The 26,370-nt window shown below is 42.7% G+C and overlaps 1 protein-coding gene across 5 annotated transcripts in view; it reads left to right on the plus strand.

The window, feature by feature from the left end:
• DACH2 (dachshund family transcription factor 2) overlaps positions 1-26,370 on the plus strand; it is a 302,374-nt gene that overhangs the window by 247,236 nt on the left and 28,768 nt on the right. For all 5 annotated transcript variants that reach the window (XM_035113841.2, XM_060270328.1, XM_035113842.2 and 2 more), the window contains one exon: positions 1,888-1,968. In XM_035113841.2, the coding sequence (XP_034969732.1) occupies positions 1,888-1,968 (81 nt within the window). The remainder of the gene's footprint in view (positions 1-1,887; positions 1,969-26,370) is intronic.

The raw sequence follows: 26,370 nt of genomic DNA on the forward strand, positions 1-26,370 counted from the left end.
ATGGAGGGTGCGCAGTGCTATTTTTCTAGAAAAATAGGTGCAAAAACGCACCATGAACACCTCCCTCATTGTCTTATAATGGCAATGGTGCCCACTGGAAAGGTGCCGGAACTCAGTTCTGGTGAGTTCCTGCTAAAAAAAACCTGTGTGTGTGTGTGTGTGTGTGTGTGTGTGTGTGGCATGGAGCTAAGCCATATGGTCTTGCCCATGGCAAGTGTGCTTATCTGGCTCTTCCCTTCTCACAGAAGACAGAGCCCCCTGTTCTCCTATATGTAATTGGGAGTCCCAGTGATGTGGAGAAGGGGGCCAATGGGAGTATAGCTGGCTACTCCCTTCAAATATTCACTGAACATGTAGATGCCATTGTAGCAGGGCACAGGGGTGTTGGAGTACAGCTGTTGGCAGAAAACATAGCCCCAGTCTACCTTTAATGTGTTAGGCTTTTATATGGAGGGGATAATGTGGGCTCCTAACACTAGGTGCCTTTTTACACAACCACTTCAGAATCTATCATACAAGGTGCATGAGCAAATGATGCATATGAATTTTTTTGAACTTGTGTATGTGTCCAACATGGTACAAAATATGGGAACTGGGCTTTTTTTTTAAAAAAAAGTGAAAGATAATTCCTAGAAATGGTGGTGATTTATATTTGAACGATCTAACTAGTATGCATTTTCATGTTCCATAGCAATTTTCCAGGCATCTATTACTAGACTCTAGTTACCAGTATTGATCACAGAGCAGGGATGGAGAACCTTTGGTCCTCTGGATGTCAGACTACAACTCCCATCACCCTTGGCCATTGGCTAGGGCTGATGGGATCTGAAGTCCAGCAACATCTAGAAGGCCACAAGTTACCTATCACTGACATAGGTGGGAAAAAGTATTTTGCAAATTCACTTAGAGATGTGACCTCTCTTACAATAGGAAATAGTATTGCTTCGTATTTCAGAGCGCATAAATGGATTGACATTTGAATATACCTCAGGCAGATTAGTAGAATACCATCAATGGTGATAAGGGAGACAAATAAATATTTATGTGAAAGCATCTGTAGTAGGAAGAGTAGGTATCCATCCCAGTAAGGCTTGCTTCACTTCACACAATTCCACACTGCAATCATAGTGGGGTTAAGCCTTAAGGACATCTGTGAATTCTTTGCAGTGGTCATAAAGTTAACTATTCTGATTTCTCTGGCTGGGATGTAATTTGACCCAGTCAAGGGCCACCAGTGGAAAAAGGACACCGAATAACTAAAAGGATGGGCTCTGAAGGTCATTTCCCATCTGACTTTGTATGAATTGGCCAGCTATGTTGAAGCTCTTGGGCTTCATAAAACCTGATCCTTTGTGGCAGGTGTGTGGCACAATACATTTCCAGTTCCTGAATAGCAATCTCAAGAAGATTGAGGGCCCCCCAAGAATATAGTAAAAAGGTAAAGGTAAAGGGACCCCTGACCATTAGGTCCAGTCGTGACCGACTCTGGGGTTGCGCGCTCATCTCGCATTATTGGCCGAGGGAGCCGGCGTATAGCTTCCAGGTCATGTGGCCAGCATGACAAAGCCGCTTCTGGCAAATCAGAGCAGCACATGGAAACGCCGTTTACCTTCCCGCTGTAGCGGTTCCTATTTATCTACTTGCATTTTGACATGCTTTCGAACTGCTAGGTTGGCAGGAGCTGGGACCAAGCAACGGGAGCTCACCCCATCACAGGGATTCGAACCGCCGACCTTCTGATCAGCAAGCCCTAGGCTCAGTGGTTTAACCACAGCTCTTAACTGTTGTACACTGAGGATATTGTTTATAATTTTGGCAAATATGCAGGTCAGTGTCCCTCACTCTTTCTCCTTCTCCTTCTTCACTCTGTCGTGCCCTTTCTTTTAGGCATGCTGCCAAATAATAGAGAGGGTGAACCCGTGGATCAAGATCCTGGACCCAACCCAAAGAAACTCCTGAAGGAAAAAGGTAATGTCCTCTCATGTTTCATTCTTCACAAAGGATCTTCGTTCTTCACAAAGGATCACAGACTAGATTCACTGCACTCTTTCTGTCTGTTGTAAAATGATCACAGTAGCTAAGTGTGTAGTTTTCATTTGATTTTAGATTGCAATTAGATCGCATTTGTTGCAAAGACACCCCCCCCCCGGGTACTAACCGTGGAGAACAAACAAACAAACAAACAGTCTGGTTCATAGGCTGCAAGTTCTGCTTACGTGGTTCAATCAGTTGTTAGGGATATTGGTGAGATTCTTTCATGTAGAGGTAAAACAGCTGATCCAGACCTCGAGTTTCATGGAAATAAACAAACCAGAGAAAGGGACAGACAGAAAAGCAACCCACAAGTATAGGCATGAAGTTCAATAGAGCCAGGTTTTATTCATTGGGAAGAGAGCATTTACGCCGGTTGACGGACATAATACACAATTTCAACACAAAGATAGATGTTTATGCCCTTGGATAGGGATATCTGTTCCTGAATAGTTCTGGAGGACCAAGACCAAGTGTAGTGCAGGGGGAACCTTGAGATATTAGGGTCTTGAGCTCCATAAGGCTCATATATCAAACCCTGTATTGAAATACCCATCTGGTTCCTTCTTGTCTTGCCTTCAGACATGGCACCTTCTGCATGTCAAGCAGATGTTCTACCTCTGAGCTATGACTGTTCCCTTGTAACGTGGCTCTTGGGAATGTGCCCCAGCATTTGTCACCTGAGTCTTCTGCCTAACAGATGGTCATCTTATCAGAGTTAGGTCCTGGTTTTGCTGCTGCTTCTTTTCCCCAGTTTTGCTGGTTGCTGCATTCATTGATGAGTATATGTGTGTGTGTGTGTTGCAATGTCTGAGCTTTCTGATTTTTGTTGTTGTTGCTTCAAAGGACCATATGAATGGAAAAGCAGAGTGAACATGTCTACATAAATAAATTCATGTAGAATATGGTATGCAAAAAATAGATTAAATATGAATATGACTAAAGATTTTGAGTGCTTACTGTGACTCAGCATGTTGGCCGACAGTTGCATTTCTGAATACAGTTTTTTTTTCCTAGAACACGCAATTTTGGAGTGAGCCTGTGGCTACAGATTATTGCAAGTTATATGGCAAAATTATACAAATATTGATTCACACTCCAACAAAATTATACCAAGCAGATGAATATTAAATAGGGAATGCCAGTTCAGGAGTGCAAATTCTGCAGTCATACCTGGGCTGTGCCTTGTAGCTTACCTATATACTTCTGTTACTTGTGTTTTGTATACAGTATTTCCTTCCGTAATATTTGTATGAAATGTGAGCCTCATTTTTCATACCCTGACTGTTTGTCTTTACCGAGAAAAAAAATAGTATTTATTCCTGTGAAGGTTTTCAAAGTTATTATTAAGGTGGTATGTAGTTAACTCAAAATTATCAACATTTATTAAGTATGACAAGTCAGCAATTTACACAAGCATGGCAAACATATGTTTTCACATCTGGTTTGAGTAATATCATCATGATTTTTAAAATGATTTATAGCTCTGCAGGCCATAAAATGCCAGCTTTGCTGTAGCTTGGAGTTTTTCAGTCATTGAGCAAATTACTAAAAGCATGTAATGAGGGCAGGGTGGGGGAGCAGGGGAGTGAGGGAGAGATGTTTGCCCACGTCTTAAATGTAACTCCAAAAGTTTGGTATTCCATAACAATTAGCAGGGCAATTTGTGCAAAATCCAGCTACAGTTGTTAACACTCCATATTGAGAAGCCCTAAAATGCTGACAAGGTTATCTTGTTCCTCAATAGGTAGCAAGTAGAATTCAGAGTGTGTCCCTGTAGGATGCCGCAATAATCAGGGCCACCTAGGGGTGAGGAAGAGGGGTTACAGGTCCAGATCCAGCAGGGGAGCCAAACTGTGAGCTTTCATTTTAAAAAATATAATAAATGTGCCCCTAGCACGTGTGGAATGAAAGTTATGAAGCAAAATGTGCAGGCACCATTTGAAGCAATTGCTTTGTTAGTTATGAGCTTACTCATGCCTTTCAGTTACAGGTAGGTAGCCGTGTTGGTCTGATGTAGTCGAAACAAAATAAAAAAATTCCTTCCAGCAGCACCTTAGAGACCAACGTAAGTTTGTCATTGGTATGAGCTTTTATGTGCATGCACACTTCTTCAGATACCTTTCAGTGTGTTTCACCAGTGAGTGATGTCAGAGGTGTGTTTTATGAACCCTGTAGAGAAGCGTAGAGTCACACAAACCAGAGAAGACACAAACATGGCTTCCGAATGGCCAAGGAAATCTCTTCTCCAGAAAATACAGAAGAGATTTCCTGGGCCATTTTGAAGCCATGTTTACTGTATATTCCTGCCTATAAGACTACTTTTTAAACCAGGAAAATCTTCCCAAAAGTCGTCTTATACGCCAGGTCGTATTTCTTATACGGCAAGTATATCCCAAACTCTAGATTTTAACTGGAAAAGTTGGAGGTCGTCTTATACGCCCAATCATCTTATACACCGGAATATACGTCAAACTGGAATATACGTCAAACTTATACGCCCAATCATCTTATACACCGGGCACATGTCAAACTGGTTTTTCCTCTAGATTCAAACAATATCAAAAGGCTGCCCTGTTATTTTTTAAGGGACTTTCTGTGTCATTTTGAAGCTGCCCCCTCCATCTTTTTCCATAGAGAAGTGATTGCTACCCAAATAATAATAATAACAACAACTGAGAAATCCAGAACTGCAGTGTTGTGGTGACAGGGCAGTAGTGTGTCCTCTCAAAATTAGCAGCATAAACAGGAATCCATGCTATTTCTCAGATTAAGCTTCATGCTACCTTCTCCTCCTTCTCCTTCTCCTTCAGTATCTGGGTATCAAGTAATTGTCCTGCTAATGGAAATAAAATCCATCATTAGCATATGTTGCAAAGAGCAGGAGGATTTGTAGGTTATGTCATCCCTACAAAGTAGCCCAGTGTTGCTATACTTATTGGGGGGGGCGTGGGCGAGTAGTGTATGATCCCCTTGCAGTGTTGTACAGTGTTGCTATTCAGTCTCTTTTAGGTAAATGCAGTTGGTGGAGGCAGGGGTTGAACTTGGCAGCAATGGCCAAGGCAGGTGATTAATTGCTTTAGCACCCATAGAGGAAAAATAGGGGGATTCATTGCTGCTGGTGGTAAAAACTTGTAAATGGAGAGATTCATGTCAAAGGCTGGAATCCTTTTTGCTCAAAACAAGAAAAAGAAAGTAGTAGCTGTTTCACTTGTTCTGATAACATTGCTGTAACTAATAAAGAATAAATAAATGATCACAACAAATGTTTTTAGAATGCTCAGCTTGCTTTTTAAGAATTTAATGTTGATTTCTCCAGGCATGAGCTTAGTTGCCGTAAATCATCAATCTCCTTTGATCACAACCCCCATCTGAAATCTAGTACTGCTAACATAAGATCTGCTGACGAAAGCTCTACAGCAACAAAACCAGTTTACAACTCATGAAACTTAAGTTCTTTCCATCATTCAGGATTGGCACAGGCAGAAGAGCAGGGCTCTTGAGGTGTATGGCAGGCAGAAATCCGTCAGGTTAGGGCTTTTTTAATTATGGAAATAGCTCCTGTTGCTCTATCCCAGCTTCTGCCAACCTAGCAGTTTGAAAGCATAGCAACACAAGCAAATAAATAGGTACCGCTGCAGTGGGAAGGTAAACAGTGTTTCCGTGCACTCTGGCTTGTGTCACATTGTCCCGTTCTGCCAGAAATGGTTTCAGTCATGCTGGCCATGTGACCCGGAAAGCTGTCTGCGGACAAACGCCGGCTCCCTCAGCCTGAAAGCGAGATGAGCACCACAACCCCATAGTCACCTCTGACTGGGCTTAACCATCCAGGGATCCTTTACCTTTTTTTACCTTTACACCTATGGTGAAAGCTTCACCTGTTGGCATTCTGTCTGTCAGATATCTTACTTTTTTATTTTGTGTACTCCATCCCTCCTACAAAAGAGGGTATGAATGTTCTCATGGCACTTTTGAATGTGAGAAGGAGAACCCAATTCACATGCAGTGTTCTGGGCCCCTAAAAATCATGTCGGCAGCCCTAAGTTTAATTCTCCCCTGCAGTATTATGCAGTCCCTATAAACTGGAAAATTTGAATATGTTCAAAATAGGCAAGGGAAATAACGCACCAACCCTTTCCTACATTTTTGAATATATGACACTTTTGTTTAGCTGAGGATGGGAAAGTTAGTTCATGTCATTTTTGCATGTGAACAATTCCATTTGTGCTTTAATCTGTGAATTTTTAATTTTTCTTTGAACCAAAAATTGCACCAGAAGTTTCAGGAATTGTGAAACCTGGTAAATAACTGACTTCCAAACCAGACATGGAAGGTGCAAAGTCTGTTCATAGTGGTTTTTACGAACACCAGATTCCTCAAGCGACCCACGTTTTAGCAATAGATATCTGAACTAATTTGTTTTTTGAGAAAGCAATTGCCTACAAATACTGTAAAAGGACCATATCCTTTTCCGATTTGTTTGTAGAGACTAGGTTGTATTTGGTAAGTTGTATTATATAAGGGGTGAAATACTATCTACCTGTGTCTATAAACCCTTAATCATTCCCAGTTATTGGGATAATGTGCAAATCTCTCCCCCCACCCTCTGCTTTTTGTTTTGAAGTTTTATTCTGCATGGCATTGCAGTTTCTGATACTTTCAACCCTTCCAGCATCTGTTATTATTGCTTTCAGAAACTTTGGAAATAGTTTTGGGGAGGGGAGGGGTTGCAGTAATAATAGACAGTCTTTCAGATGGACTGTTTTCATTTTTGAGCAAGGGGTGAAAATTAATGAGTTGGAAGATAAGAAAAGATCAGTGATTTGGCTCAGGAACTTAGCTGACTCCCCCCCCCCCACACACACACACTCCTTCTCTGCTTTTTTGGTGTGTTTGTTTTATATGATTCCAGCACCTACTCAACAGAATGCTGTCCAAGAAGAATCAGTCACCCCCCTCCCCGCTCGAACAGTCGCAGTCTAGAATATCAGCATATGTCTTTCGCTTCCCATGAGGTGATCCCAGACTTTCTTCTCCCCAAAAAAGAGTAGCAAAGAAGTGCTTCATAAATGGCACAAATCTAGAGGGCAAGCAGATGGAAAGGCAAACTAATATCCCAAGTTGCTGTTTCCACCAATATGCCATGCAAACTGATAAATGCTGATGGGGTTAGCATCTATAGCTTTTAAAGCTACAAGCTGAGATCTTTTAATCTTTTTTTTAAGAGATCTGAGTTTATGGTGGAGCACTCATTTGGTAAGGGGACGATTTGTACAATAAAACAATGGCTTTGGGAAAGGGCTGCAGTTCAGTGGTAGAGTGCAGTAAAGCCCAAAGTAAATTCCTGGTGTCTCCAGGTAGGACTGGCAGAAACTCCTGCCTGAAACACTGGAGAGCTGCTGATAGTCAGTACTGAGCAAGATGAACCAATGGTCTGACTTGGTGTGAGGCAGCTCCTTGTGTTCTTATGAGCTGACCTGTGGTCTGCTGGAACAGACAAAATGTTAAGTGCATTGTGTGCTGGCAGGCACGTGGAATAGTGTCTTCTCCGTGGTGGCCCCCCAAATTGTGGAATTCAGTACCACATGAGATCAAACACATCCCACGCCCCTCTACACTTTTAAACAAGCCTTCAAGATTCAACATTGACCAAAGGCTCCCCATCTGTATCCTCAAAGGTGGGATGTAAATCAAAACATTCAAAGGGACCGGTTCCCTTCCCTTCCCTCTTACTCGTACCAGTGCAACACCAGGAGCAAAACACACGAATGTGAAGTACCTATTGTGAAATGACCCTAGGAGCAGAATCCCATACATGTTTCCACAGATGTAAGGCCGATTCAGTTCACGGAAGCTTAATGCACAGGTAAGTATGTAGAGGATTGCAGCTTGAAAGAAGGACAGCACAAGGGCTGATACTGGCAGGATCAGGAATAGTTCAGTGGTATTGGCAAGTATCTCCCCCACACTCCCGTCACAATTGACTGATGCTTCAGAACTAGTTGACAATAAACCTAATAGGCTAAGGCACTCTATAACTAACCTTTAAATGAGAAGTTGCCCGTTGTTCCTCTAGCAATTAATCCAGTGTTAAGGAATTTAATTGACCACAAGACTACATTATTAAAGGAGCGGGGTGGGTGGGAAACGGTCACCCTAATTGAGACTTGAACCTGTACCCTTTATTTACTGTGCTGCTCAAGATGTGATTTAGGGGTTAATTGACTGGCTAGCATTTCCCTGGCTGCAATTATTTCCTCTAACCAGCGCTAAATGCGCACTGTAGCTAAGACCATTTTTAATGGCATCTTTTGCTATCAGCTCTTAGAATAGTGTCACAAGGACAGCCATGAAAGGCTGACTTGTGGGGCCATGGAAGGATATAAATAAAGACATTCAAGGTTGTCTTTCAAGTTTCTAGTGAACACATCAAGAAAGAAAGAAAGCGGGTATTGATGTTGATTCACAGTTACAATGGAGGATGGCTAATTTGCACACGGCTGATCCACACATCCCGTAATTCACACGCAAACCTAAGCAACATCTTTGATGTCATAAGCAATGTTGAATTATCTTGGACCATTGCAGGCTCTTTGTCTTTTGCTAAGCCTTCATTAATCAATACGAAGCTTCTAACTAGCAGACTATTAAAGGCCATCGCTGGGAATGATCACATCTCAGAGGTTGAGAGGCTTGGTTTTTTTTGTTTTAACTTCACACAGAATATTTGGGTTTTCCTGATACATTGGAGCATTGTGCACTGTGTTAAGCTCTGAGCATCGCAACCCAAGAAGAGTGGCAATATATTAGGGCCAGTCCAGTGTAGTGTTTTGCGTGTCAGGCTAGGACCAGGGAGGCTCAGGTTCAAATCCTCACTTGGCCATGAAGCTGACTGGGAGACTCTTGGTACTCAGTCCGTTTCACAGAATGTTTGTGGTGCCGAAATGGGGAGGAGAGCAGCTTATGTTGCTTCCAGCTCCGTGGAGGAAAGGCAGAATACAAATTCAGTAAGTAAAAATCACGTTAAGAATGGCATTATGACATTAACTACCAGATTTTGGGTGTTGCATGGCTTATTCCTATGTGTCCTGTTTCCGAGCTTCATATGGGGCATCTCACTAAATACAAAGACAGAGGACAGATCTGTTACTGGTCTATATGGATCTTTGGACTGAAGCAAGACTCCAGGGAGTTGGAGCATGCCCTGCTGTACCCAACATTGGGGTGAGGTGGAGAATGAGAGGTGAGAGTGACATAGATACCCTTCCTTACAATGGTGGTGCATGATACCCAGCTGTGCTTGCCACTTATTATGTCCTTTTCTTTAGCATGGTTGGTCCAGGTCAGCATCTTAGTTGATCATATTTCTAGACATGAGCCAGCAGTGCAGTGTGCCTGCTAAAAAAAAGGTTAATGCAATGTTGGGCTGCATTAACAAAAGCAATAGTGTCAGGGTTAATAGTTCCATTTTATTGTATGCTGCTCAGGCCAACATCTGGAACGTAGCATCCAGTTGTGGGGACCACATTTTAAGAAGGATGTTGACAAACAGGAGCATATGCAGAGGATGGCGATCAAGATGCTAAAGGACTGGGAAATTAAGTCTTGTGAGTTGAAGGAGTTGTGTACATACGGTAGTACATTTAGCCTGGAGAAGATTAAGTGGAAACAAGATAAGCATCTTTAGATGTATGGGCAGGTGACATGCAGAAGATGGAGCACATTTATTCTCTGTGGCTCACATTGCAGTTTATTCAGTTTTACTGATTGTCCCTAACAGTTAATTCCTGCATTACATTTGAGCTTTCACATTACATTAAAAAAAACCAGCTTCCAGAAACATGGTGGAATAAAATGCAAGTTTAGCAAACAGATTTTTTTTTTCCTGGAAGCAAGTAACATATAAATGAGCACTAAATCTGTGCAATTGCATTGCACGATGTTTCTGGAAGTGGCTTTTACATCGTGTAAATGCAGAAATCAACAGTTAGGGAAACATGAGGATGGAACAAACTGCTGTGTGAACACACCCTATTTCTCCAGAGGGCAGCCATCTGTCAGGGCTGTTTTAGCCGCATTCTGCCTTATAGAGCTTTTATCATTTTATCATTATCTTTTTTTATCTTTATCATTATTATCGTTGTTGTTATATAGATTTATTTTCCCTGGCGAGACTCAATGCAGTTTACAGATATAAACAAGAACCACTAAAAGCATAGAAAACGACAATACTTTAAAACAATTAAACATTAATATAATTATAATTATGTATGTAAATAAAGTAGCATATGTTTAAAACATACAAATAACCACACAAAAGCAGCATGGTACCAGCCCTTTCATTAAAAGCAGTCAGTTCCCAATTCCCAGGTTAGAATGTGAATTCTTGCCTGCTCCCTTCTCTTATTTTATTTAACAAAATCTTTTTACCACTTGATTGTAAAAACAAAACAATTAAGTGGATTACAAAAATGTAGAATAAAACATTGAAATTATCAGTAACACACACACACACACACACACACACACACCCAAGTTAAAATAGGTATTTAAAAGGATTATTAAAATCAACAGTATCTGCAAAGAAGTAAAACATATGTAACAATATAAAAAAATTTTTTAAGCAGGTGAGAAAAAGAGTATTTCACAGCAATAGGCAGAGAATTCCAAAGTGTAGGTGCAGCCACAATAAAAGATTGATTTCATACAAGTGCAAGATGTACAGTAGTGCCTCAACTTACGAATTTACGAATTTAATCCGTTCCAAAGGCACCTTCATAGGTCAAAAAAATTGTAAGCCGAAAAGCGCCATTGGAAATGCGATTTCCCATAGGAATGCATTGGAAACAGAAAAATTCATAAGTCGAAGCGACCCCATCTAAAAATACGTAAGTTGAAAAAACCCTATCTAAACCCGCCGCCGTTTCCGTTCAGATGTCGAGAAATTCGTAAACGTGCGGCCATTTGCCCCATTCGTAAGTTGATAAATTTGGTTGTCGAGTCGTTCGTAAGTCGAGGTACCACTGTATATTGTGTAGCACTTGTAACAGTACCACTTATGCAAATCAAAGCGGTCAAGCAGGCACATATGGCGGGTTAAGGTGATCCCACAAGTAAAGTGGTCATAAGATGCCATAGTAACAATATGATCTTGGCCCGGGACTTACAAAACTTGATGGGCACAACTTCTTATCAGTTGGGTCCAGACTTCGAGTAAATTCACTGAAATCCACGGGACTCAGCTGAACCTGCAGAATATCTTAAATACTGTTTATTGCAATGAGCCAGCTCTAAGCAGATCTAAGTTTGGATCCAACCATCTATTTTTAGTGGGTTTATTCAGTCTTCCTGGGGAGATGGGCTTTGCCCAATTCACCAGACAGTGTTTTAGCCTACATTTGCATGATCCAGTTATCTTCTTCACCTCCTGGTTTGCAATACGTTTTGTTGATCTTTGCATCTGAATCACACAAACTGATTATTGCAAGCCATTGTTTCTTCATAAACTAGAAATAGAAACCATGCTTTGAAAAGGCTTCCGATTTTGAGTTGAAGGTGAATGATGGGTAGTGGTAATATTAGCTTGCTCAGAACAGGTGCAACAACCAGTTATACTTCATGCAAACCAGGAAGTGAGGGAGGGAAACGAAACCTGTGAAAGGCTGGGGGTGACCAAGGCTCTTTATATAGCAACAGTCAAACCATAGTTTCTCCCATAACATCTGAACTGGACCACTGAGTGTACCAAGACATGAATATTTCCACATGCACAATTGTGGGCCTTGGAGACACCATTCTGCAATTGTAAAGTGCACGGGAACCAATTTAGGGCACCTTGTAAAACCCTTAAAGATCTTTGCAATGATTGCAAAGCTTTAAAATGCCCAGCCTGCACACCCTTGCATGCTGACATACTTTTCTGTCACCATTACTTGGTGAAATAACTGATAGCAATCAATGTGATTATTTCCCGTCGCCAGAACATTTTTATTTTTACTGTGGTATTAGCTGGCTGTATGTTTTGGGAAAGAAGATATAAATATGTTTAGCCTCTGAATATAAGCTCCGTAGAAATGTTATATTACCCACTTGGAAGTGAAACTGTAGGTGACATACTGTTCAGGAACGAGGGCCAGCTTTGCTTACAAATCAGCTGGATGATGAGGTTGCAAAAGTTATATTTTCCCTGCTTTCACTGGTGGAATTTATTAGCTTCTTGGAATTGATTCTGGATGCCTTTCATTTGCCATTGGGCTAAAGTCAGAAGCAAAATGATGATATACCACATTTTTGCTCACTCATCTTTTTATTGCCTAACTATTGTTATTGAATAAAAGACATTTGATATATTTCAAGAAGGAGACCCAGAACGAGAGAGGGAGAGAGAATGTTTCATTTTCTTACTTTTTTAAAAATGGTCATCCATTTATTTGAATGCTGGGCTGGCCGGCCACAGTATTGAGCTAGCAACTGGGGTGAGGGGTTGGGAGAAAAGAAAAGGGGGGGGGAGAGCATGGAGAGAATAGATCCATTGACAGGGGGGAAGCAGTGAGGCCTACAGAGGCTGCCAAAACGTTGTGTCATTTTATTTGCCCAGGAAGAATGGACCGGAGCAAAGTTAATATCGATGCAGTGTATGAAAGTGTTTGAGTCGTTATCTCTGGGAAGATAATGTGAACTCAGCAGTATCATTGCTTTGATCTTTGGTTAAAGTCTTAACAAAACTAGATTGCCGTTTGACTGACAACCTTGTCAAGGAATGAATGAAGACTGACACTCCAATATTGAAAATGCAGCGTTTACAGAAGTTTTTTGAGTCCCAAGTTTTCTCATGACACTGCTTCTTTTGTGGAAGACTGAATTTCACATTTATTTCCACCACCCCCTACAAAAAATAATGAAAATAATAAAATATATACCTTGCCGGCTACAGCAGAAACTTACAATTTTTAGTCTCCTGGCTGCCAAAAGCTGCTGCCTTTCCTGACAAAGTTGTTTTTGATGTGTTCATGCTAGCAGTACAACCAAACAATCTCAGCTTGGCAACACTGGGATTTATCGTTTGGAACAGATACTGCTCTGGCAGTTTTTGAGAGTCAAACGAAATTATGAACTCTGCTACTCAGATGCAGGTGCCCATGTTTTCCCCCCATTCAGAGTTGCTTTTATTGGTTTTTTTTAATCTTCTTTTTTAATATCTTTAACCTGCTGCATCTCAAGGGCTCAAATGAATAGCAATAATTTACAAGGGCGTGGCAACAAACTAATTAACTATCAAATACAATGCCGAGTGAAGCATTACAACTGCATTACCATATTTTTTTTATTATGCACGGTGACAAATTTGTACAGATTTTGGGTTGGAAATTGCTCGGGATGACATATAATCCCTAATGGATCTGGGGAGGGTGGTTTTGATGTTTTGAACCATACAGTTCTCAGACCATTAAAAATAATCATATCCTGCAAAGGTTCTAGTTAAAGACAGCTATAGACAAGGTGAAGCAGCCATCTCCCTAGTTTTCCAGAGATGGAAAGTTTTCAGAGTTTTCCCTTTTAACAAGTTGTGAATAAAACTGTTTGCATGGAGGAGTTCTGAGGTGGTAGCGTGCATGGACGCTGAACAAAGCAGTTGCTGTAGGATGCTCCCATTTTGGAGAGATGTTACACCTGAGCAGTAGATCTCATGTTTAAGGCCCCAGGTTTGATACGATGCATCTTCAGGTAGATCTGAGAAAGATCTGTGTCTGAAACCTGTGTCTGTTGCTTGCTTGGATGCCGGTTGTGTGTATGTAGAAATCTGTGGGTTTTTATATGGCTGGAATGTACACGTGCAAGAGTCGTATCTGTTGCTTTGCTCACTTTCTGCCTCTGGCATGTGGCCTCCAGGAGCCCGCAATGCATTGTAGCCCTTATACTGTACTGAAAAAAGATCCTCACCTCTGCTTTCAAGAAGAAGAAGAAAAGTTTGAAAAACAACAAGTCTCTAGTATGCAGAATGCAGGATGATTTCACCAGGATGATTTCACCCAATCCCCATGCCATCTCTCATTTGCATTGAGAAGGGCAGTTGGTCGAAGAACCATTTATGCAGTTGTGACTGTGGGCTATCACACTGAAAATCCTGCCGGAATTGTCTCCTGGGTAAATTTATTTTACCTTGCTCCCTTTGGTTCTGCATATCCAGGGCACTTATTGGTAGCAGGATTAATCACAGAAGTTTGTTTCCCCTCTTCAGTTTTCCCAAGTCATCTTAGTTCTTTCTCATGGCTTTTGTGTAAATATTTCACGGTCAAAAGACATGTAAATATTTCTCTGTTGGGAAATGCAATACATTTCCGCATAAGTGTCATTCTCCTTTTCTGTTCTGATCATTTAGAACATGAAAGAGAAACTTGTTTTATTCTGACTTCACTCTCTCGACACTGTGACAATGTGCTCTTATTTATTGCTAAAACAAAGCTGTAGGAAACGTATATTTGGAAACCATTAAGTTACTGTTATCCTGGCAAAGCTTTTCAGAGATGGCTTACTTGTTGACTCTTATTGGTTTTTATGTTTAAGTAAATAAATAACCTTTCCACTTCTTCCAGAGAAAAGGAGTGAGTGAGTGAGAGAGAGAAAGATTAATATCTTCCTCATCCCCTTAGCTAACAATTTCCTTAAAGCAGATAAATTACAGCAACCACCACCACCCCTTTTAAAAGCTGGAGTTTTAATTTAGTGTTTCCTTTCATCCACTGAAATATTTTTTCTTTTCTTTTGAGCCTCCTATAGTTTGTTCTGGTCATTAACATTTCAGTAAAAAAAAATGAGTTTGAAAGGTGCTTTTTATGTTTGGGTAGACTGTGGTGCACATTTGGCTGTTAAAACCCAACCTCCTTAAGTCTGTATTGATGCTGAATACTCACAAGCTATTTGAAGCAGTTCACTGCCCAGTTTAATGGTGCCGCCAAGGGCAATGATCACATTACTTGCCATTATATTTGGGGTAGGTGGGTGTTACTTTGGCAATAAAGGCATATTTCTTGAATCGCACACCAAAGAGCTCCAGGGGTAGCAGCATATGTCTATTAACAACCCATGCAAGAATTTATTGCGGCAGGAAGATAGGACCTTCTTCAATCTTAGCCTCATTTGTTTCTTGGAGTCTGCAGTTCTGCCTTTAGAATACTTGCCTCTAAAGTTAGCAAGCTTCATGTAGATTGTTTAATATGTTCTCTATAAACATTCTTTTCATAGATCAAAAAACAACTCAGGAAGGAGCTGCTTAGCTCTTACACCTCCCCTTATTTGTCTGCTCAAAATTGCAGTGTGCCCTGCCAAAAATTTGCTCGTTTTTTCTTCTTCTTTTGACAATTCTCCATCAGTTCATGAGAAAATAAATTACATTTGAAAATAATCAAAGGGGAGAGAGTGTTTCAGCGAGATTCTCATGAGTCAGGGTGCCAGGGTGATGGTTGTGTGCTTACTTTTGAAGTGGCCAAGGGGTGCTTTTGAGTGTCCTCAACATGAAAGTGGTGGGGAAATCTGGATCATTTTGGCTATGTGTTCCCTTATTGGCTGGATCTAGTAAGCCATCCAGAAGAACGCCAAAGCAACTGCCTAGGGGCATGAATAGAGGTAAAACCAGTGCAAAAAGGACCTTTCAGATAATTGGACCTTTCGATGTTCCCTTCCAAACCCGTTTTCATAGCGAAAATGTTTCAACTCAACCCCAACACCAAATGCTTCTCACCAGCACTTCAGAGAGATCACTGTAATGTTGGCAACAAATATGCCATCTCAAGTATTTAGGATCACAGGAACATCTATACATGGATTTGATAGATACAAATGAAGATGGATGCTGCCCATGACAAGCAGCCACCAAACATCTCCCTAACAAGGGGTGATTACGGAAAGGAGGAATGTTTGGGAAGGAAAGAGAAGCCACGGTTCCCATATTGTTTTGCTGGTATTCAAATATTAGTGAACTATTAGGGCAACTTCCCCACCCCCTTCTTTTCTTCCTTCTTTCTCTGCAGGTTCATAACCACCTGCTTCCACCACTTACTTTAGAGACTGGCAAAACAGTTATTTTCAGTTTCTCTCTGTTTTCTTATTGCCTAGTCTTCCAGTTCAGTTCTCCACATTTCCACATCAGTCCTTATGAAAATTCATCAACATTTTGGTGTGAATTTTCTCCTAATATAATATTTTTCTATGCAGTTTTGCAAAGCAATTTTCCACGCTATGTTGCATTTCTGTGTGCTATTTTCACCAAAATATATGCATTTTTATTCACACTTTACCCTAGAGTGTGCATTTTTGTACACATGGCTTGGGAAGCTACATCGCAAATTTGTCTCAGAAAGTATGGACTAAGGAGGTTCACCTTTCCCACATACACCCCTCATCACTTGTTCTGCTTCACCTTTTATTATTGCTGCTATTACTAATACTTGTTGCTTTATCATTTTGATTTACTCTCACGAAGGCACATCATAAGGCTGAATCAGTGTCCCCCTTTCTAGGTATTTTATTCTTTCTAGAAGGGAGGGAGTTCAAGCCCAACTTTCCCTATGGCCTGCAATCCTCTGTTTTGTTTAGCATTCTGCTTCTTTCTTCCTCTTAATGGGGGGGATAAGCTTTGCTTTTATGTTTTTGTTCGCTTCTTAATTGTTTAATTGTGGGGGGGTGGATTGTTTGTTTCAGCTTTGGTTAAACCTCTTTGAGTACATTCCTTACAAAAATACTCAATGAATGGTGATGATAATAAATAATTGAGCCACTGTACGAGGCAGTCATCATTCCGACAAAGAAAGCAAAATCAACCATGGTGATCTTAAAATATTTGTGTTGTAAGGAGAATTAAGAAGTGGATCATACCAGGACAAAGCTGGCAGAAACTCTGCAAGACATGAAAAATAAATTTTCTCCGTTCCAAATGACATTGTTTGAAAAGGAGTGTGTTGTCGTGAACTTTGAATAAGAAGGAATGGCTTGTCACTAATGAACTCTGACAATTGTTGCAACATCATCTTGTACAAAACAAAACTAGAGCTAATAGGATTTTTTAAAATTGAAAACATCTTTGGTAGTCTGCAGTTGTGAGTTACAAAAAAAAAATCAGGGAGGGGAGTGCTTAACCCTTGCTGTTTTCTCATCTGAGTCTCCCCATGTGTTGCTATTTTTCTGTATTTTTCTAGATACGTTCTAGATATGTTTACCCTCGCTAACAAGCATCTTTTACCCTGCAGAGGGGAAAGGAGCCCAGAATAGCAGTTGGGGGGGGGAGGTTGCCCTGTTAGCATCATTCATCCCCCAGCAAGCCCCTACCTACCTGCCTTCTTACTCATAGCCAGTCCAGAGGGCGGCCCTGGTGTCAGCTTCCTCCTCCTGAGTCTTGATGTTGCTCTCACAGAACTCAGCAGGGGGGAGGATGGAAACAAAACTGGAATTACTTGGCTCTGACTGGACATACCGTTGGCCTCTCTGCTGTCCACCCTAACAGTGGCCACCAGCCACCGCTATTGCCCTGCCCTCCTATGTGCTGAAGGAGAGGACAGTTCATCTGTAGGTGCTGACAGCTAGTGATCCACATCACCAGGGCACAGTGGGGAACTGCACATCTTCAAGCCATGAGTGGAACAGCAGACTGACAGGACTTGGCACCTACCGTGTTTCCCCCCTTTTAAGACACCGTCTTATTCTTTTTTTACTCAAAAAAACACACGGTGTCTTATTTTCAGGGGATGTCTTGTACCTTAAGGCTCACTCCGCAGAGGCGCCTTGATTCTCAGGACGCTGCTTTTAATTAAGCTGCCTTTGATCTTCCCCGGTGGTCCCGGGGGCCCTTTGCCAAATCGGCTACGCCCGCGGCACCCGGGAGAGGGCAGCAGTTCGCGGCGAGCCTTCGCCAGCGTCCTCTTGCTCCCTCTTCCCGCCGCGCAGAGCAGCCGTGGGCGCAGAGATGCTGCAGCGCCCGGAGAGGCTCGCCAGGGAGGCGGGCCGTTTCCTCGCGCCTCGTGGGCCGTCTCCGTGCGCTCAGCGCCGCCGCCGCCTGTGGCCCAGACCCAGCCGCTTGGGGAGCCTCCTTTGCAGCCAGTCCCCGACGTGGAAAGAGGCAGCTCCCGCCGGGGGTGTCTCTCCTGCCCCTCTCCCGGACCTACACAAAGGAAGGAGGCGGAGAGTTGCGCAACGCCGCCGAGAGCGACCAAGGCGCTTGGCTGCTTCCATTCCCGCCGAGAGGCCGCTCGGGAGCGCCATGAGCGAGCCGCCTCGCCGTCCTCCAAGGTTTCCTTAAGCCGGAAGAATATGGGAATGCCGTCGCCGTCGTGGGATCGCAGCAGGCGCACTGATCTTATGTGGGAAGCTGGAGGATGACCGAGCGCTAGTAAGGAAAGCCGCGCTTCTTTCGCTTTGCCTGTTCGCGTCCGAGGGACTTCCTCGTGGCCCCTTGAATCCCGGCCCCATTTACCTGGGGGTGGGGGTGGGGGTGGCGTGGCTACAAGACCCACAGAATTCGACCTAGTTGGGATGGCGCTGCAAAGTTGCAGTCCTCGACGCACTTGCTCCATTGCACACGCTGGGGATTATTTGCGCGGAAGCCCGCGCGGGCTTGCGCTGCGCAGGATTTAGGCTGGTTGCAATCCTTTTGTGGGCGTCGACCCCCATTGCACTCCGCGTGCTATTATTGTGGCGTCCGCTTCTATGCACTAGAGGCCACTTCAGCGCACGTAGGCTTGTACAAGGTTTTAAGATATGGCTTATTTTCAGGGTATGGCTTTTATTTCCTAAACGCTTAAAATCCTGCTATGGCTTATATAATGACTACGTCTTAAAATAGGGGAAACACGGTAGAAGGGAATAGCCCAGGAAGGAGGGGAGACAAGATGTAAGAGGAAAAGAGAAACTAGGAAGAGAAAGATGAAATTATAGACATGGAATGAGAGGGGGGGTTTCACAAGGACATGTGCAAGAGGAAGGGGCTATGTGTACCCAACCTACCTGGCGATAGGACTTAAATGGAAGGGCTATAGCTCAGTGGTTAGAGTAACAGCCTTGCTTGCAGGAGGTCCCAGCTTCAATCTCCAGCATCTCCAGGCAGGGCTGGAATTGCCCCTGTCTGCAACCCTGTATAGAACTGCTACCAGTCCGTAGAAACAGTACTGGACTAGATAGACCAGTGTTTGCATAAGGAGTCTGAAGATCAGCAGGGCTCCTGCTTACAAGGGAACAAAGAAGAGTATCCTTGTCCATTTGCTTGCTTGTTTTGCATTTTCCTTTGGTTTGTTTATTAATTGCAAATGTTCACCTCCCACTCTTCAGCCCACAGGCTTTCAGAGAAGGTTACTGTTTAAAAGCATTTAAGCATTTAAAAGCAGAGATGGCATCAATACATAGCTGCCAAGTTCTCCCTTTTTTTAAGGGAAATTCCCTTATGCTGAATAGGCTTCCTCGCGAGAAAAGGGAAAACTTGGCAGCTATGCATCAATAATAATTTAAACTACAGCAACAGAAGTAGATTCTTCAAGAGAGAACAACTGAAGCTCAAGCAGTCTGTTGTTAAAAAGACATCAGAGTTGAAATATTTGGGTCCCTCCTGGTGCAGCAGCTGGGAAGAGATATGAGGCCTGTAGCCAAGATGGAAAGCCAGTAAGCTACACGCCTACCTGAAGCTAATTTAACCATTATAATGGGGAGGGTCAAGGGTGGGATACCTGTGGCCATACAGATATTGTTGGAACACAACTCCCATCAATATCTAGTCCAGCAATAACTAGAGGGTTAAAAGTTCTCCATCCATAGCTTAATGCTTTTCAAATTAATCTCTGGCATATCCAGTTCCAAGATCAGACAGCTGGTGAAGAGAAAGTAATTGGCCAGAGATATACCGCCATTCAGATTAGACAATGCTGGACTAGGCAAACCAGTAGTTCCTATACAGTCATGTGATTGGATCTTTGCCTTCCTGTTGGAGAAGCATAGATACTTGCAACCACCCCACAAAGACCAATCAGTGCGATTATCCACGAGACTGAATCAGCCAGATATACCATATGATACAGTATGTTCCACTTTACTTGGACTAACTATAACGGATGCTAGAGCCTGGACAGAACATTGCATGCCTTAATTTTCAACACAGGCACACTTTGCAGCACCGGTTACCCAGGGCCACTTCCAGGTTTAGGGGGATTGGGGCAATGTGTCCTCTCAGGACCAGAGTACCCATAGGGTCATCTATTTATGTTTTAGCTGAGATTCCTACATTGCAGGGGGTTGGACTAGATGACCCTTGGGGTACCTTCCAACTCTAAGATTCTATAATTTTATCTTCTCCTTTATTATGCAACACAGTCAGTACCTACGGGACCACCTCTCCTGGTATGTCTCACAGATGACCTTACAGTCCGCAAATAATAACATCTTGGAGGTCCTGAGCCTCAAGAAGATTAGACTGGCCTTGGTCGTGGCCCCAGCCTGGTGAAATACTCATATCACAAGAGACCAGGGCCTTGTGGGATTTGGCATCTTTCCACAGGGCCTGCAAGACGGAGCTGTTCCACCAGGCCTTTGGTCAGGTTTCAGTCTCCCTCTCCCCTTTCATCAGAACTTGCATAAAAGAGGCCTCCCAATTTTTTTCACAAGCTCATATAAGTTCAGCACAAACAGTTGGGTCTGGTGAGCATTTAAGGTCCCCAGCCCTAATCTGCAGGTTGCCATCTGACTGGATTTTATTCTGATCCTGATCTGATTTTAGGATGTATTTTAATTGATTGCCTGATTTTATGTTAATGTGTTGTACATTTGATGTTAGCCACTCTGAGCCCAGTTTTGGCTGGGGAGGGCGTGGAATAATAATAATAATAATAATAATAATTATTATTATTATTATTATTATTATTATTATTATTATTATCTGTCGAGGTGGGTCATGGCCCATGGAGAGGCTGTTGATGTCCAGAAAGGGCACAATGCCTTTTCTGTGATGGCCCCCTTAATATGGAATCATCTTGCTCCTGAATTTTGGTAGGCACCATTTTTGACTGTATTTCAGTGCCTCTTTAAGACATACTTTTTTGGTCTTTCCAGGTCAGTAATTCAAGTTTTAAGTTTTTTGTGGGGGTTTTTTTCTGAGCCTGAGGGCCAATTTCAGGAGCAATATGCTGTTGGTAGGTGGGGCCAGAGGCAATAGTGGAAGGGGCAATTGATGTAATTTTTGCCTTTGTTTGGAAGACTTTGTTTTCTACACACACTCACACCCTTCTCTGCTCCCCATCCAGGCAAGCAAGAATCTGTATAAAGAGTCCAATGACACATTTTAGCCAGGCAACACCACCCAGGGACAGGGCAGAGTAAGACTGGGGAGGCAAGCAGGCTTGGGAAAAGTCAGAGGTCACCTATGGCCTCTGGGCCTGATGTTCCCCACTCTGGAATAGCTTTGTTGATAGAGCATGAGACTCTTAATCTCTGGGTCATGAGTTTGAGACCCATCTTGAGCAAAAAGATTTCTAAATTTCAGTGGGTTGGACTAGAAGACCTGGGTGGTCTCTTCGAACTCTTCAATTCTATGAAATTTTGAAAAATTAAAATGGCAGCTCCTCATCCCAGATGTGCTCTTTCAAAGGAGGAGGAAGACACAGGGCATCTCTCAGTGATGGGCCGTAGTGGGGCCTGGCAGATGCCCAAGGACATCATGTGGTGGTGCTGGGTCTGCACTTGCTTGAAAGAAGGAAGAAATACAACCCACTGTTTTACTGATCTGGCTGGCAGTCGTGTCCTACTGCAAGTTACATTCATTAACGATGGCTTGCTAGCAGCTGTTGATGGGGCTGCAAGTGAGTATTCTTGCATGCTCTTTAACAGTTGAAACATTTTCTTTGGGTAATTTAAGGTTTTATATAGTTCATTACTTAAATTTTATTTTACTCCCAGACTCAATGTCCAATTTACATGGTCTTAGGACCCCCTCCCCCTCCCCCTCCTGCCCTTTCAGGAATAGTAGAAGTAGCTTATTTCAGTCAAAAGCTATTACTGTAGGATATAAATCCAAACAGAATAGGCCGTAAAAGCAGGAACATGTTTTATTGTTTGAGAACAATTGAACCACAGAGGTTATACACTACTTCATTAATCTGAAAGACTGAATGGCTCCTTTTTTCTGCAGTCTTAACAAGAAATGGTGGGAGAAATTGGGGGCGGGGGGGAAGGACAGCTACTACTACTACTACAATTCTGTACAGGTGATGATCAAGATTGATAAACTTTCCAGTTCGTTATGATTGCTTTGGCTGTCTTAATGTTCGTTGGGACATTTGCTCGTTTCACCTTTGCAAACACAATTTTTAGCACTTTGCTAACAATGGCATAGAGCAGTGATGGGATTCAGTAAAGAGCAGTGGGGCTGGTTCACACATGCAGCACAATGAGGTGGTAGAGGCTTGCTCTGGTAGGCTGGGCTGTACCACTTCAGGGAGCCTGTGATGGCCCACGTTTCCGAACGCTCCCTTGTATCAAATTTCCCTGCAAGTAGAAACATAGCCTAGCGAGTAGGCTTTGCTAGAATTCCCCACCCCAAGTTCTTACTTTTTTAAAAAAACTTGCTTTGGTAAGTAATGTAGGGAAGCATTCAAAACCAGAACACATTTCCCAGCCACCCACCTCCAACCTGTAGTGGTCACAGTTCTCTCTACCAGCTTGTGATTCTGCCATCTTGTTTTGCTGCTTATACAGAGCTGGTTCGCTACCCCTCCTGATCTTCACCTGCCACAGGGGCATTTTGGGTGCCTTTTAGGGTGTCCACTCAGTTCTAGGGTGTGCTCTCAGGTCATATTCAGCAATGCAAAGGCCAACAGGTATGGCTAACCACCCATGTGAGTTTATACCCTAGAGCAGAGCTTTCCAAACGTTTCATGCTGGTGACACACTTTTTAGACATGCGTCATTTCATGACACAATAAGTCAGTTTTCCTAGCAAACCGGAGGTTAAACTAACCCTTTTCCAGCCCTAGGAGGAGCACCAGGCAGGGGGCAGGGCAGGTAAGTGGCATTCGCACAACACACCTACACGCTGCAGCCGATACACATGTCACGATACACAGTTTTGTAGAGCATGTTTCAGTATAGCATACACCAGGCATCCCCTCCCCAAACTGCGGCCCTCCAGATGTTTTGGCCTACAACTTCCATGATCCCTAGCTAACAGGACCAGTGGTCAGGGATGATGGGAATTGTAGTCCAAAACATCTGGAGGGCCGAAGTTTGGGGATGCCTGGCATACACCCCCAGGTAAGAAAGCTGGCAACTTACAGACAAGTAGTTTCCCAGAGTAGTTCTGACCACCTTTAAATTAGATTTTATATCCTTCCTCTCCCCCATGATATTCTCAGCAATGATTTTATTATGAACAGGCATAAGCCTAATCTGCAAAATTTATGAAAGGTGGGCTAAGGAGTTATGATGATTTGCAGGGTGGGGGTGGAGACAGCTTCAGGCTTCTGTGTACTCAGAAGTTACAGAAACTAAGTGAGAAGCTGATTTAACAGGAGTGGATGTGTGTGGGCATATGGCTCAAGCAGGAGGACTGCAAGTCCAGCATTTTCTAACCAAGCACCCATAGTTAGTAAAGTGCCCTGAAGCACTTCAGAGGTCCTTGTTTTGGTTCAGTGTGATTTGGAGAGAGCCTGCTTTAGCTTGGACAAACCCCTCTTTGGTCCTTGATGGAGGATTTGTTCAAATCTAGGTTAATCCTCCTTTCCTCGTTTTATCCTCAGAATAACCTCATGAGGTAGGATAGGGTGAAAAATAGTGACCCAAGGTCACCTAAAGAGCTTTCATGGCTGTGAGGGAATTTGAACCCAGGCCTCCCTTTTAAGATTCTCATAATATAACTACCACTGGCTCTTACATTTGAAGCCATTAGTTACAGGTAGGTAGCCGTGTTGGTCTGAGTCGAAGCAAAATAAAAAAATTCCTTCAGTAGCACCTTAAAGACCAACTAAGTTTATATTTTGGTATGAGCTTTCGTGTGCATGCACACTTCTTCAGATTTGAAGCCATTGTAAAAGAACCTGTGGAAGAATGACAATTTTGCCTATCTTAATACTGAACAGATATTTGGTATAGGGGGGAAGGCTCTGAAAATTAGCCATATTGGTCAAATGCCCTTGGTTTGTGTTGAATTCTGCTATTAACTGTGCCTGATTTCAAGAATCCGGCCATGATGGCACCAGGGAAATTAATAGACAATGTCCTCAATGGCTTTTCAAAGATTGGAGCGGGGTGGGGTGGGTGGGGGCTCCATTCTACCTCTTAAAATTATTTAAGCAGGTGTTGCAGGAAAGCTATTGCTTTTATATGACTCTTCAAATGTTTACAGCTAAACATTTTTTCCCCGTGATTGAATTTTTCACAGTGCTAAAATACCACCGAGAAATATGCTTCCCATCAGCTTTATTGCTCCCCGGATACTTTCTCGACAAACCTTGTATCTTGCTTGGACACAAACTCTCTATTGCAAGAAGATATCTTGCCGTTTTTAACAAGCTGTGTTGCTTTGAAAGGATATGCTTGTAGCGCCAGTGGGAATGTCAGTACCTTAAGAGTAATACTGCTTTAAGGGTACTATTTTATTAAAGCAGACATGAGTAATTCGTTCCTGACTGTTATACACCCCAAGTTTATTAAGGGTATTTTACATCTGCGGAGGAGATTACTACCTCACTTATTTTCTCCACTGCTTGGCTTTAATAGATGGTGGGGATATAATATTTATTAAGTCTAAGCAAGGAAGGGTATAATAGCGGGATTGTCCTTTATAACCTATTTAATACAGTTGTAAAATAAAGCTTAATAAAACAGGAAGTGGGAAACACCATTTCCTATCTTGTGTGTGTGTGTGTGTGTGTGTGTAGGGTTCATGGGGTGTAACTTGTCTCCATATATTGCTAATCTGTTAAGAACTTCAGCTTTACAATAGCATTAAACCTTGCAAGATTGTTGGATAAGTCTGAACTTGATCTTTTACCGTGGCCATTTCAAGGGTGGTTTCACGGGATCATGCTTTTTATCAATTCAGCAATTGCAGTTAGTGGTGTGCAGGATTCTGCCTCTGGGTGCAAATTTTCGGATTGTATGAAGACAGGGCTGTCTCTCAGCTCCCCTTTCCCATTTCCCCTACAGAATGGAGGGATCTGCTTCAGAACGGTCTGAAATGAATGTTCTCTGGGCCTCGGGACTCCCTCTAGTCTCCCCACAGCCACCCACCTCTCTGCATGGCATGACCCCTACTAGCCCTGATTTGTAGCCTCTTGACTGGAAGTGTATCCTTGATACTCTGATCATGTCTTTGGCCTGCTTGGAAGCTGGACAAAGGGAAAACACTTGCCTCGTGTCCTGCCCGGCACTGCCACGTGGTCCCGAGGGGTTGCCAAGAATGCCGTGTAGCCCTCCAGCTGACAAAGTTTTGCCACCCCAGTATATATGTGGTATGGATATCAAAGTAAGTGCATAGGTAACATTGAAGGAGATGGTCATATTTAGCCTGGAGAAGAGATTATTAACAGGCACTATTTAGCTGCCTTCACATACCTGAAGGGCTGTCGCATAGGTGACAAATTCATCTTCCGTTGCTCTTGAGGGTAGATTAAAGGAACTAAACTGTAAGTGCTGGAGCACATGATAGCAAGTCAAAGAGGTCAAAGTGCCATAGGGTAAAACACATATGCCAAGAATGGAGAGCATATTCTATACTGGGTGCAACAAAATCTGGTGGAATTGACAGAACATGGTGGATGTAGTGGTGCTTGTTTTATCTAAATAGGATGCATAGTCCGACAAGCTAGGAATCCCAAAAATATTTCTTATATTGGCAGAGGGTTGGGCTAGAAGAACTTTAAGGCCCCTTTCAACTCTGTGATTCTAAGATCAGATAAGGAACTTCAGCAAGGTGAGGGAGTAGAGTTAGACATTGGTCCCCCTGCAAAATTGGCACTGTATCAACCTGCCCCACACTTAGGATTAAGTGAAATTAATGGCACTCCCCCCCCCCAAAAAACCTAATGTATTTAGGAAGGGAGGGGGAGGATAGCATAATGATCTCTGCTGATGTCCTTACAGTGTGTGAGTGAGTGGATTTATTTTTATTTTTTAATATTTTTTTAGAGAGATGCTCTAAAACCACCTACAGTGTGACAACAAGTAGAAGGATAATTGCTGAAAATGAAGTCTTCTCTGCCATGCATTTCCTTGAACATCTGTTGTTCCATATGGAGTCATAAATATTTGCAACAAAATAGCTAGGGGGGAAAAATCATCTCAACATTAATATGGAAAGGCTGAATCTGCCAAGGA

This window comes from Zootoca vivipara, chromosome Z, assembly GCF_963506605.1.
Source record: "Zootoca vivipara chromosome Z, rZooViv1.1, whole genome shotgun sequence".
Taxonomy (NCBI): domain Eukaryota; kingdom Metazoa; phylum Chordata; class Lepidosauria; order Squamata; family Lacertidae; genus Zootoca; species Zootoca vivipara.